Source organism: Cannabis sativa, chromosome 5, assembly GCF_029168945.1.
Source record: "Cannabis sativa cultivar Pink pepper isolate KNU-18-1 chromosome 5, ASM2916894v1, whole genome shotgun sequence".
In the NCBI taxonomy this organism is placed as follows: domain Eukaryota; kingdom Viridiplantae; phylum Streptophyta; class Magnoliopsida; order Rosales; family Cannabaceae; genus Cannabis; species Cannabis sativa.
In genome coordinates, this window is record NC_083605.1 from 49,164,084 (window position 1) to 49,178,270 (window position 14,187).

The window sequence follows — 14,187 nt, forward strand, 5'->3', positions numbered from 1 at the left end:
AAATATTATTAGAGTAGGGGCTGTTGTCCATAATTCAGCAGGTCATGTTCGTGCTGCACTGGCGAAACAAATTATTGGTAATTTTACATCTCATGAAATGGAAGCCAAGGCAATATTTTATAGTCTTAATTAGGTTATACAACTGCAATTGCCGATTGCAATAGTGGAGACTGATGCGCTTCTTGTAACAAATGCCTTGTGAAAATGATCTACTACAATTACTTCCTATTATGATCTTTTAATTGATGTTTCTAGTCTTTTATCCTTTTTCCTTCAAGTGAATGTTGTCCATGCTAAACGTTAAGCCAACATGGTTGCACATTGTTTAGCTAAGTTCGCTTTAGGGATGGATCAAACTTACTCTTAGTTGGAGGATTTACCTCTACCTTTTTACTCTGTTATTATAAATGACATACGAGTTTAGGTATCGTTTGGTAACACTTTTTTAATCAGATTTCTGTTTTTAAAAGTGGAAAAGTGAAAATATTTTTCAAAAACATGTTCTATAAAATTGTTTTTACTTTTCAATTTTATAATTAGAAATCAAAATTTTAAAAACAAAAAAATGAGTTTTAATATTTTTTTAAATAGTTTTTTTTTCTTAATCAATCTTTTGGATTACGACTAGACTCGGACCCAAATCCCCTTCTCACGACTCTGGTGCTGAATCCGGCTTCTGACTTGAACCCGAATCCGACTCCGGACCTAGACTCGACTTAAATAAAATCAAAAAATAAAAATAAAAATAAAAATGAACTTTGCAGAACACACTTTTATTTTCTATTTTTAAAATTAAAAAACAAAAGTGGTTATAGAAGGCATTTTTATTTTTCAAAAATAAATTTTTTAAAAATACAAATTTTAATTTTATTTTGTGATTAAAAAATTAAAAAACAAAATGTTACCAAACAACCCATAATTTATAATAACAAAGTTGCCGTCGTCTTCGTGAACAAACACTGTTTGTACGCGTTATTACATATAAATTAGTTTCTTATTTTATTTTTAAATTACAATGTATAAAATATAATTTCTGCAATTTGAATTTTCAATCTCGAAAACGTCAAAAAAAGAAAAAAAAAAAATTCAATCTCGAAGTTTCGGCCTTTTAATTTTCGTAAGGTCTGTTTGGCTTCTGGGAAAATTCTTTCTTTCAATTAAGCCCTAGAAATAGGAGAAATTTATTTGTCTAATATCATTTTCATAATAATCATAGAGTTTGTTCGTCCCCTGACTTCGCCGGAGAAAGACCATTCACAGAGAGAGAGAGAGAGTTCAGTTCAACTCACCTGTGATGGCGAATCGAGAGCACCTTGAGAAGATGCAACTTCGCCAGAATTATCGAAATCTCTGGCACACTAGCCTCATGAACACTATTCAGGCCGATACTCCTTGTACTTTCTCTCTCTCTCTCTCTCTCTCTCTCAAAATTATTATGTTTATCTTCGTTCTCTATATTTATTTTGTATCTAATTGGCTTTGAATGTGTGTTTTTCTTTTGGCAGATTGTTGCCTTTCCTTGTTTTGGTAAGGATTTTCTAGATCTGTCCTAGTTCTAATTTCTCCACCATTCTTCTTACAGTGTTTTTGTTATTTAATTCAAGATCTTTATGCTTTTTTTTATCTTTCGCATTTTTAAATTTTATTTGGGGCTGTTGACTTCCCGTCAAGAGCGTTGACTTTGATGATTCATAATTAAATCGTGTAATCTGATGTTTTTGTAGCTATAAGTTCTGCTTCTGAGTACTTTCATTCATTATGTTTAATTTCAATGTGAATTTTTGTGGAATTTCTTCCTTGTGATGGTTTTCTTATTGGAGAAACTATGAAATGATTTGGCATTGTACCGGGATGCGGATTTCGCAATGATTTTGGGAAATTAATTTGCTGCTCTTCATCTTTAAACTGTTAAATGTAAAGTGTGAAGTGATAGACATTGGAAATCTGGAACCCCCTTAGCCCTTAAATCCGAGGTTATTTGTAAGGGCTGGTTTTGACAGCCAAGAGCACATTTGCTCCACAGGCTCAGCTATAAGTGGCAGTAGTAACGAGTTTTTGATTACACACACACACATATATTTTTTGGTTGTAAATTTCATTGTTTTTGTAAATTTTAATAATTTAATCTTAATCTATATTATTATGCATGTATTAGTTTATTTATTAAGCTTATTGTTGTTGAATCTTTTTTTTTTCTTTTTTTGATTACTATGGTTGTTGAATCTTAATCTTTATCATTCTGTTTAGATTTTGGGTTTTGCTGGTTAGATATCTTTGGTGGCATTGTCTTAGTTGAAAGAGTCGTGCTTAATTCCCTTAAAATTTAGCTTGGAAAGCCCTGTAATTTTCAGGCTAATGCTTATCTAAACATTAAATTGGGTTTCTTCTGGGGTTGTAGTATTTTGTCTCTTTAATGTCCTTAGAGGCACTAGCCAATTGTGTAGGTATTTATAAAGTTTTGATTTTCTCATGCATTTCATTATGAGAATCAGAGAATGTGCCTTGGGCTCTGTACTCCTAATTATATCGCGCATACACATGAGCATAAACACTAAATCATAATAACTAAACTTCGTAGGCAAGAGTTATAACTTCCACAAAACACATGAAGGATATTTAATTATGATAGTTTTTTTTACATTTAATATTGTTTCTCTCATTATGAGATTGTGCCTTGGGTTCTATACTCCCAGTTACCTCATACATACACATATGAACATAAATACTTGAGCATAATAATTAAATTTTATAGGCAAGAGTACTAACTACCAAAAAACATGTGAAAACTATTTAGTTATGATAGATTTTCCGCCCTTTTTTTTTTTTAAATCTAATCATATCTTTCATTATGAGAATGTGCCTTGGGTTCTATACTCCTAGTTACCTCACACAACATATGAACTTAAACACTTAAGCATAATAATTAAATTTCATAGGCAAGAGTTCTAACTTCCGAAAAACATATGAAAACTATTTACTTATGATAGATTTTCTGTCCTTTGTTTACATTTAATCTTTTTCTTTTTCTCTAGTGCTCCTTGTGTATCATATTTGCTAAGGAAACGAGCCCTATACAATGACATGTCAAGGTAATTGATAACGCTCTTACTTATCCAATAAACCCTTTTCTACTGATGTGAGTGTTCCCTGGAATTAATGTTTTTTTTAACTTCTTTTTCTTAGATATGTATGCTGCGCAGGTTATATGCCTTGCAGTGGAAGGTGTGGAGAAAGTAGATGTCCAGAATTTTGCCTGGCAACTGAGGTAAGTATTTGGAAGCTTTATATAAAAACAATATGAAAATGAACCAAAATTTTTCGTTCTGTTGTTTTTCCTAATGTTTTCTTAGTTTTTTGTATTGGTATCATATATATAATAGATGAATTATTAAGAAACTTTGGGTGATACGAAAACTTTTGCTTTACCACTTTAAGATATATGTATAGAAAGATAACATAAATGAAAATATTTTTTATTTTACTTTATTTTATCTTTAGGCCATAAAATGGCAGAGTAGCATTTATACAGAGCTTGATGATCTCCAGGTTGTTCTCTGCTTTGGAAATTCTGTGGCCTCAACACGCTTTTTGTTGCAAGACGAGTTCAACATACAAACTACACAATGTGATAATTGCATCATTGTATGCTCTCTCGCTGCTCTCTCATTCTTGCAACTATGTTGATTCTTTAAGTCCATTTTATTTTAAATGAAGCAATTCAAGATGATGCAGTTTAATATATTATCTACTGTCTCCAGGGTTTTATGTTCTGCCTACAGCAAGTTGCGTGCATTTTCTCCATAGTTGCAATGATTGTTGGAAGTGAAGAAATTTCTGAGGCTTCTCAATTGTTGTCTTGTTTGGCTGAGATGGTCTACTGCACGTAAGACTTCCTTCTTATATTCCTCTGAAACATCTCAGTTCTGCTGGGTTTAACTAACTGTTTCATTGTTGTGTCCTTCAATGTAGGGTGTGTGCATGCATGCAGGTAAGAGGCACAATCCACGCTCTATTAATTTGTTTTATGCCTAGCAATGTACACAATTTCTTATATGAGAGATCACTATATAACAATCTGCCTTGATTATTTGCAGACGCAACACAAGGTTGAAATGGACAAAAGAGATGAGAAGTTTGGGCCTCAGCCAGTGATGGCAGTTCCTCCTGTTCAGCAAATGTCTCGAATCGATCAGCAAATTCCTCCCTCGGTTGGATATGCACATCAACCAGCTTATGCTTACCCTCCTGCTCAACAGGCTCAAGGTTATCCAGCTCCAGGGTATCCTCCAGCTCAATATCCGCCCCCTGGTTATCCACCCTCTGGCTATTCCAGGTGATTATGATTTTTTTCCCTTCACAAAATTACATGCTGATTTGGTATATTTGTGTACGGAGGTCTCCTTCTTCACTATGAAATATTTTGGTATGAAAGTAAATTTACTGTGAATTTCCTATATGTATCGAACCTGACATTTTTCTTCTACTACTTGTTGCTTCTTAGATTTTAGTTTGCCTTGTGAATGGAAATGGTGATCTGCTCCATTTGGCTTTATATTATAATTCTACCAAACAAAAACAAAGATTTTAAACATTCTCTCGTTTGATTTGTCTTTAATTTTTCTCATTTATTGAAGTGGATCTATGGCGCGCACACATATTATATATATATATATAGAGAGAGATATATTATAAGAAATGTGAATGAATTCTGCCCCTAGACACATTACTCTCTCCCTGAGAAAGGTAAGCTGACCATTGTCTTCCCAGGAGAAGAGGGCAAGTGCACCGTGCGAAGGTGAGAGAAAAAAAAAAGTGTGGGGGAGAGGGTGAGAGGGGTGACGATGAAAGAAAGGGCAAGGCGGGGATGAAAAAAAGGGTGAGGTGGAGAGGGTGAGAGAAAGAAGGGTGGGGGCGAACACAAGAGAAAATGTTAGTACATAGGGCGAGTGCAAGAGAGAAAAGGGCACCGAGAGGGATTTTACAATCCAACCTCTAGGAAATTTCATTCTTGAAATAACTTACCAGATAATTCCAACTAGCTCTCCTCTTCTAATTCCCAAGCTTTTCCACAAGATCTTAACTAATATAATTTTCTTTGATCTTATTTCCTTAAACTTTTCTAGATTCTTTGTGTTGGTTCTTCTCAAGTAACTAAGATGATCCTATTTTAAACTCTCAAGATTTTTTTTTCTCAATAAACTAAAATAATTAATATTATTTTGATAAATAATTCAGTTGTTTTTTAATAATAGTATGATTAAGTTGTTTTTTTTGTTTTTTCTTAATCAAGAAAGAGCCTTCATTAATCAATACTAACATATTTACAACTTCATCCGGGACATTGAAGTTTGTAAAGAATTTGCTTTTTTGCTGAATGTTTGTAAAGAATTTGTAAGGTTGGTGTGTGTTTGGAATTATAATCTATCCATCTTAACAACTTACTCTTATTAATAAAGCACATCTATTCAGCGAAAAAAGGAAAAAAAAAAAAAAAAGCAAAGCACATCCGAATCTTAATACTCTCATACTGGCTATAGAATCTATACACTGAGGGAGCTATACATTGGCGTTCAAACACACATAAGTTTCGATTGGTTACCACTACCAGATGCCATAAGTAACACTAGCCATAGCTGCATAAAAACCAAACAGTTTGGTTTGGAGGAATGAAAATATGGGAATGGGAATAGGAATGGAATAAATTTTAAAATGCATAAAAAAAATGATAAAAAAATTATTAAATTTTTTCTAATCATGTAATGGAATGGTCTTTCTTTCTATTTTAAAATAAAATAGTCATTTTACTAAAATGATAGAAATGTCATTCTATTGGGAATGACATTTCAATATTTTAATATCTAACTAAATAAAAAAATGAAATACAAATTGTTTTATTTTTATTCCATTTCATTACCTTCAACTAAATGCCATATAAGTTCTAACTTGCAGACTTGGCAGATAGGAAACTCAATAGGTATTTGTTTTCTAACGAGTAGATGAGAGTGTAAAACCTGCCATGCAGTCCATAAAGCATTCCTTCTTTCTTAGGATAATCATGTTTTTTAAACTTTATATCAAACAAAATATAATCAGTTACTACTATCCCCTAAAAAAAATAAATATAGTTACTCATCCCAGTTATCTTATATTGGCGTGCCCAAGAAAATTATATGGTGCACCTCTGAAAATTAGATTACCATTGAAACTCTAACGTGTTTTCAAAATTTATTATATTTTTTTTATATGATGATGTATTACTTAATTATTTAGGTTATTTTGTAAATTTAGTTACTCATCCCAGTTATCTTATATTGGTGTGCCCAAGAAAATTATATGGTGCACCTCTAAAAATTAGATTACCATTGAAACTCTAACGTGTTTTCAAAATTTATTATATTTTTTTTATATGATGATGTATTACTTAATTATTTAGGTTATTTTGTAAATTTTAAGAAATTTAAAATAATTTATTGTGTTAAAAATAGGGAAATTTTATTTACACCTAAAAAATTTTTAAGTACACTCCATTTTAATAATTTTTATTTCATATAAAATTTATATCTTTAATTGTATTAAGTATTTTTAACTCTTTTCTTTCAATTTATATTCTTAAAAAATATACCTATCAAACAAAATTAAATTATATTTTAAAAATTATGACAAAAAAATTAAAATAAAAAATATGAATTTTTTTTTTAAAAAAATAAAAATATATATATGAGGTCGAAAAAATTATAAAAATGAAATCAAAATAAGTATTAAAATTAACATAAAATAATATGAGGAAAAAATTTTAAAAAAATGTTAAAGAGTTTTTTTTTAAAAATTATTTAAGTTTATATTTTTTTTTAATAATGGGGTGTATTTATAATTTTATGGGGTGTAAATATAAATTCCCTTAAAATAAAATTTAAATAATTTATTGCACATGGGTAAAATAAATTGTTTGAAATATAGGGTTTCTAATATAAATTTGTTTGAATTTTTTCAAGATTTATAAAATACCTTTAAACAATGTGTGTAAAAATCACCAGTTATACACAATTTTTTTTTTTTTTGAGAATGTACCATAAAAAACATCCATAATAATATTATAAAGAGATTGAAATTTAGGAGAACTCGTGATTGTTAGCTTATTAATGAATTTGACATTAACAATATTTTCTAGGCCAATCACGAATATCATCTATTATTTGAAATGGAAGTCAGTTATGTTTTGCATAAATCCATTACTATAGTACACTTTTGGTCATATATATGCCCATACTTCTCCCACATGAATTATACGCTTCTACACGATCAAAATTATGGTTACGTTAAATTTATTCAAAACTACTTTCAATTCGAACTTTATCAATGATTTTAGGTTCTTTTATTTGTAGTTAAAAAGAAAGAAAAAAAAAAGAACAACTATAGTATATATGTTGTGAGCTACATACAAATATAGAGCTCATAAAGTCAAAACCTGAAACCCTAGACAATTAAAAACCCACCAAACCCACTAAAGTTGTCAACTTACAAAGCCAAATTTATGTCATGATCATCATCATCACCTTATTATGATGTCTTAGCTAACATTAACGGTAAACAACCATATGTGTATATTTGCCTGAAAAGGAGAGGGGTTACGCTTATGTATAAATATCTAAACTACTACTTCATCTTCATGTTAATTATATAAAATTAATTGTTTAAAAGATATCAATTACTTACAAAATTTCAATATGGATACTTAATTTACCAAGAGTAAAACTATGGTTTATTCAACAAATTTTCTTAAACAACAAATATAGCAATATACTACAACTTGTTATAAATGTATCGAAACATTATCTAGATTCCATTAGTACGTATAGCTAATTGATGATAATTATCTTCCAAGTAAAATTAACACGGTAATGTTATTAGACATCAGTAATGTCAATAAATTGTGGCCTTAATTAACGATATTTTATAATACTTATTCAATTTAAATATTTAAAATTTAATAAATTATACTAATAATTAATATATGTATATATATAGTTTGACATGTGGTATTAAGTATTACTAATACCCTTTATTATTTCTCAATAAATAAAAAACTAATTAGAATTTTCGCCTTCCAAACTTTTACATGTACTATTAGTGAACAAAGTTAGTTATTAGTTAGTGCCAGCTGTGCGTGTAGGATAGAGTTTGTTACTCTTCACAGCTGGACAGTTAGTTGATTAACTGTATTCTGTTTCTACACTTTGTACAAAGCCTTGTCTATAAATACAAATTCATTCAGAGCTGAGATAACAACTCAAGCTCATTTTTCCTAAAATAAGTTTCTCAACTTGGTATCAGAACTTAGGTTCTTTTTTTTTTTCCTTTCTTTGTTCTTCGAAGACTTCTTGAAGCATTCATCCATGGCTTCCTCCTCTGCTGCTCCTCGATCCGAAGGTTCCAATTCCGCTGCTACTCATGCTACTCCAATTGCAGCAGAGCAAGTCATTCCGCATCATCTTGCTCCTCTCAATTTACGTCTCGATCGCACGAATTACATCTACTGGAGATCACAAGTTCTTTCCACGGCTAGAGCTCATCAACTTGAAGGTTTTCTCACCGGTTCTCGAACTCGACCTCCAGCCACCATTCCAGATTCTCTTGATGCCACAAGAATGGTGCCGAACCCTGCGTTTGACGACTGGATGCGTTTGGATCAATTTCTCCTAAGCTGGCTCTTTAATTCGATCTCTGAACAGATGCTTGGACATGTCGCTCGATGTGCTTCATCCACTGAACTCTGGAGTGTCTTAAGTCAGCTCTTCTCCAACACATCTCGTGCACGAATTCTTCAATTAAGAGGGATGCTTCAATCCACAAAGAAAGGATCTACTCCGGTTGACGAGTACATTCTCAAAATGAGATGTCTCGCAGATGCTTTAATGGCAGCAGGCCAACAAATAACTGATGATGAGCTCATCCTCTACATTCTTGGAGGATTAGGTAATGAATATGACTCTGTTATTGTCACTCTCACCTCAAAAGATTTCATTACCTTGCAGGATGTTCAATTCTTGCTTCAAACTCAAGAACTTCGTCTTGAGCAACAACAGTCTCCTACTGCCTTGGATCTTCATAATCCAACAGCAAACTACGCTTCCAAGAAAAGCTCTTCTACACCCTCAAATACTGGAAATTCCAATCGAGGTCGTGGTGCTTCTCGTGGCAGAGGTGGTAGGCCACCAAATAATAACAATCGAGGTGGAAATCGACCAATTTGCCAAGTCTGTGGCAGATCTGGTCACACGGCTATTAAATGCTATCATCGATTTGATCTGAGTTACCAAGGAAAAGGCAACTCCAACTCAACAGAACCTACTTCAGATGAGCCACAAGCTTTTCTTGCTTCTGCAACAACTGTTGCAGACCCTCAATGGTATTTGGATAGTGGAGCATCGCATCATGTTGTGGCTGATGCAGCAAAATTGAGTGAGACAGTGGATTACAAGGGCAAAGGTAAATTGGTTGTAGGTAATGGTGCTTCTCTTCCCATTCTTGCTATTGGTTCTTGTACTATCCCAACATCTAAACCATTGCATCTCCATAACATTTTACATGTACCGTCCATCCATAAAAATCTAATCAGTGTCTCCCAATTCACCTTTGATAATAACATTCATATTCTGTTTGACACTAATCACTGCTTTGTCTTGGATAAGGGCACGAAGAAGGTTCTTCTTCAAGGAACACTTAGCCAAGGTCTCTACAAACTATCCTTGCCATCTCAAGATTCTTGCAACCTGACTTCTCCAAATGTTCATCTAGCTGTAAATAGTGCAGATGTAATTCCCAATTCAGATCAACATTGTAATGTTTCCCAGTGTAATATCAATTCTGCCTACTGTAAGGAGTCCAATCGAATTGCTGCACTTTGGCACAATCGACTTGGACATCCATCTCATATCATTCTCAATAAAGTTTTACATTCTATGGATAAAACTTGCTCCAAATCTGATTTACCATTCTGTGATGCATGTCAATATGGTAAAAACTGTAAAGCCCGCTTAGTTAATTTGGAAATTAGCAGTTATTTATGTTAATTAGGAAATTATTTATAGCTATTTAAATAATTTATCATTGTCATTTACGGAATTCAGATATGCATATTTATGTCATCAGCAGTTTTATATTTCGCATTTCCGGTGTCCGGTATTTTGGAACGCGGCGTTTGGCTCAGTAGAAATCACAACTTAGTATGTTAGTATTTTGGGGACGGGTTTTAGACATTGGGAATGTCGGGAATGGCCGGGAATTTAGAATGTCCCAAAAATACCCCTTTAGTATGATTTTAGTGATTTTATGGTGGAGGGGCAAAATGGTCTTTTTGCCCCATTAGTGTTTTGGCTTTTAGTGGCTTTTAATTGGAATTAAATGTTTATTTTGTTTAATTGTTTTTGGCTGAAAAAGGATTTAATAAATGAGTAATGTGTTGTATGTTATCCCTTTTTTTTTCAAAAAAATCATTAAGTGTCAAAAGTAAGAAATTTTTCATGCAAACTCTCTCTTTCTCTCTCCCTTATTTCGGCTGAGCTTTGGGGTGCAAAGGCTGGATTCTTTTGGTGATTCAAGCCCTAAAATTTCATCTCTTGTGATCTCTTGTTGTGGTAGGTGCTTCCTTGTCCCCTTCCCTTGATTTTCTTGGAAAAATATGTTGAAAAAGTTGTGTAAATGCATGTGATTGTGGAATGTTGTTACTGCTGTGTTTTGTTGTTGATTTAGGTTGATTCAAAGCATGATTATTGATGTTAAACGAGTTGTTTGAAGCATGAGTAGCTAGGTTGTTCAAGCTTTTAAATTATATGTGAAAATTGATGATTTTTGTGAGAAAATGCTATGCTTAGTTTCTGTGTAATTACTGGATGTTGTGGTTTGTTTTCTGAGGTAATTCTATGCTAGTTTAAGGTGAATTAAGCTAGTGGATTGCTTAGTTAGTTGGTTTTGCTCAAGCTTGAGTTTGAAACTCAAAGCTTGAGCTTTAATGGTGAATTTTGCATGTGGGATTTCTGGGTAGGTTTGATCTTTCTAGAATTGTTATTTGGGACCTATAGAGGAGGTACGGAAAGTTTGGGATCAATTGGGTTCGAATTGGTCGAGATATGTGAATTTTTGCTTCTTTGCGAGAGCCGGGTTCGGTTGAGCATCGGAATTCCGGATGGGGTCTGAATTTTCCCGAACGGGTCGGTTGGGCAACGGACTTCGGATGGGGGATTTTCGAACCACTAGTTTTCCTCGTTTTTGGGTTTTTAGGGGTATTGCCATGCTTTTTATCGATAGGGAAACTTTTAGTTTCGAGTTTTAGTCCGGGAAGTGATTTAGCATGTCAACATAAGCGTTGTGATTTTTATGGTTTAGGAGCCCGATGTCCGTTCGGCTTCGGTTCAGTCGGAGTTGACGGCACACCGAAATCGGAATCCGGGTAAGATTAGTATAACGGTATGCATATGTAGATTACATGTTTAGCGTGCATGTAGGAAGCACTGTTAGATTACATTAGATATGTATTTAGGCTTCGAACCACCCCGAAAACCTGTCACGTCGGTACGGGGAGTATGACCGACGGCGGAGTATGACCGATTCGGCCGATCAGTGACCTGGTTGGTGGTTCGATGCTTATTGACCTATCCGTCGGTACGGTGGAGTATGACCGACGGCGGAGTATGGCCGGTTCGGCCGTCGGGAGGATACTTGTCAATAGTACGCAGTCCACGAACGTTGAAAACTCGGTACCATGTTGGACATGGCGGTAGTGCTCGGTACCATGTTGGACATGGCGGTGGCGGGACTCGGTATCGTGTTGGACACGGCAATCGGTTTTATGTATGATATTATTATGCTTTTCTTGCGGGTACGTCGACTCACGGTTTACGTTGCATGTGTAGGTAAAGGCAAGGCGATTCTTGATGGACGTGAGCGAGCTTATGGGATTGTACATGTCGGGGCGGTTAGGCCTGGAGCGTACGATCCTCGGGACGACGAAGTGAGATTTTTGTAACGGTCGTTAGATGACCTCATTTTGATGTAAAAGTTGAATAGTAAAAACGTTTGTAAATATTTTTATAAATCGGGATCCCGAGACTTTTTGGTAAAATGGTTTATAAGTTTAATGAAAAAGCAAAATTTTAATTAATCACGTTTTTCCATAAACCTCGTTGATTAGCATCGAAAGTTTGCACGGTACGTTTAAAAATCACGTAATACGCCTAAGTTAGTTAGGGTGTTACAATTTGGTATCGGGCCCGTAGGGTTGTCTTAGAAGATCGTCACGACATGTACAATCATCGTATCGGCGGTTAGCTCGGTTCACGGTTCGGTAAGCCTTTATTGCTTTAGTAGTTTATTTTATTCGGTTATGAAAAAGAAAAGCTGTTAGGAAGCATGTTAGTAGCTTTGATAGTAAAATAGGCGCATGTTTCATTTCTAATTTCCAAATTAAGCGGCATTAGTAAGCTCGCCTTGAATACGACACGATATGCCAACTCTTGGTTTCGCGGGCGGTTAACTAGATGGACGCCGGGCGGACTACCGGGAGTCGAGGCAACTCGGTGGGGTCGAATCGGGGAGAGGGAGCTCGGTTTCCCCCACCTGCTAAGGGGGCGGGGTAGAGGTCCCGAGGCGGGGCTCGTGGTCGGGGTGATGAGAACCCGCCACGGGGCCCCGGGCTCCCGGCGGTCGGGGAGCCCGGGTGGGAGTTACGGTTTGCGGAGATGCAAGCCGGATCGAAGAGCAAGACCTCGAGATTCGAGAGGTTGAGACGGCAGGGGGGTGCTCCTGCGGTTCCGGTGCCGGTAGTTCCGGCGGCACTGCCTTTCTGGCCCGAGGGGCGAGATGGTAGTGGCGGCCCACAGGATTGGAACCTTTATATGAGCGGTTCGAGGAGCAAGCACCTCGGTATTCTGGGAGGTCCGGATGTGTCAAAAGCGAGCGGTGGCTTACGGTGATCACCGAATCTTGAACTTTATGGGTGTCACGAGCAGCGCAGTGGTGTGCGCCACATTTCAGTTCCAGGAGGATGCCCTGGTATGGTGGGACATGGTGTCTCAGATTCACGATGTCACCACCATGACTTGGGAGAGGTTCCAGGAACTCTTCAACGCGAAGTACTACAACGAGGCGGTTAGAAGCGCCAAGAGAAAGGAATTCGTTCACACGACCCGGCGGGAGAACATGAGTGTCCGCAGTATACTACTCGGTTTTGGCCCAGGTTGGCGAGGTTAGCCTCGGGAATTGTCTTAGGCCAGGACTTCGGCGGAAAGGAGAAGTATGCGGGACGGGTTGCATCCCAAGATCGAGGCATGACACGATGATTACCACGAACGACGGCACCACTGCGCTCGGATGGTGGAGAAGGCCTTGCGGGCGAGGGCGCGAGTGGGGTGCATGTCGAGTCGGCTAGTACTCGGTTGGTGGCGGAGCTCTACCCTCTGCATCGAGGCTTCGGCGGGGAGTAGTGGTTCGGCCATTGATCGGAGGAAGAGGGCACCCACGCCGGCGGCTCGAGTCGAACAAGAGGTTCGGGGGAACCGAACGAGAGGAGTCGTCACTGGTGGTAATGAGACTCGCTTACTCCTGCCCGAGTGCCCTAGGCGCAAGAGGCACCATCGGGGAGAGTGCAAGGGGCGAGGGATGCTTTCATTGTGGCATGCCGGGCACTTCGAAGGGAATGTCCCCGGCTCGGCCGGAGGCAGAGAGCTCCGGCGATGCCCACTCCGGCCCGGGGTATTCGCGATCACGCGGGCCGATGCGGATGCCGGCCCATCGGTTGTTACGGTCGATTCTTATTAACGACTCGTTTTATTCAGTGTTGTTTGATTCTGGGGCTACACGTTCTTATGTGGCGGCCAGATTCTTTAGTAAATTGGGTAGACCCTTTGATAAATATGAGTCAGGGTTTGGAACCACATTGCACAGCGGAGAATTGGTTATCTCCGATAGGTGGATTAGGTGATGCGCGATCGGGATAGATGGTAGAGAGTTAGCGATGCGATAGAGATGAGCTTAGTCGAATTTGATATTATTTTAGGAATGGATTTCCTATCTAAATATTCGGCGAGCATTGATTGCAAGAGGAAGATGGTGGTCTTCCAACCGGAAAGTGAAGAACGCGTTCGTATTTGTGGGTTCGGTTCGGGGATCTCGGATCCGTGTCTCGGCTATGTC

General features: G+C 36.6%; 1 protein-coding gene across 3 annotated transcripts; it reads left to right on the forward strand.

Moving 5' to 3' along the window:
• The first annotated feature begins 930 nt into the window (after nucleotides 1-930).
• Nucleotides 931-4,591, forward strand: LOC133037932 (uncharacterized). Of its 3 annotated transcripts, XM_061115728.1 has the most exons (9): nucleotides 931-1,122; nucleotides 1,217-1,394; nucleotides 1,506-1,527; nucleotides 3,033-3,089; nucleotides 3,184-3,265; nucleotides 3,547-3,642; nucleotides 3,759-3,883; nucleotides 3,970-3,988; nucleotides 4,095-4,591. In XM_061115728.1, the coding sequence occupies exons 2-9, from the start codon at nucleotides 1,295-1,297 to the stop codon at nucleotides 4,335-4,337; spliced, it is 744 nt and encodes a 247-aa protein (XP_060971711.1). In that variant the 5' UTR covers nucleotides 931-1,122; nucleotides 1,217-1,294; the 3' UTR covers nucleotides 4,338-4,591. The 3 variants fall into 3 exon arrangements, with proteins under 3 accessions (XP_060971711.1, XP_060971710.1, XP_060971712.1); XM_061115727.1 differs by having other exon boundaries at nucleotides 1,018-1,394; XM_061115729.1 differs by lacking the exons at nucleotides 931-1,122; nucleotides 1,506-1,527 and having other exon boundaries at nucleotides 1,376-1,394.
• The last annotated feature ends 9,596 nt before the right edge of the window (nucleotides 4,592-14,187 follow it).

Coding starts and splice junctions, on each gene's coding strand:
- LOC133037932 (XM_061115728.1), top strand. CDS start 1,295: ATGGCGAATCGAGAGCACCTTGAGAAGATGCAACTTCGCCAGAATTAT. Junction 3,090..3,183: donor CTATACAATGACATGTCAAG/GTAATTGATAAC, acceptor TCTTTTTCTTAG/ATATGTATGCTGCGCAGGTT. Junction 3,266..3,546: donor AATTTTGCCTGGCAACTGAG/GTAAGTATTTGG, acceptor GATGATCTCCAG/GTTGTTCTCTGCTTTGGAAA.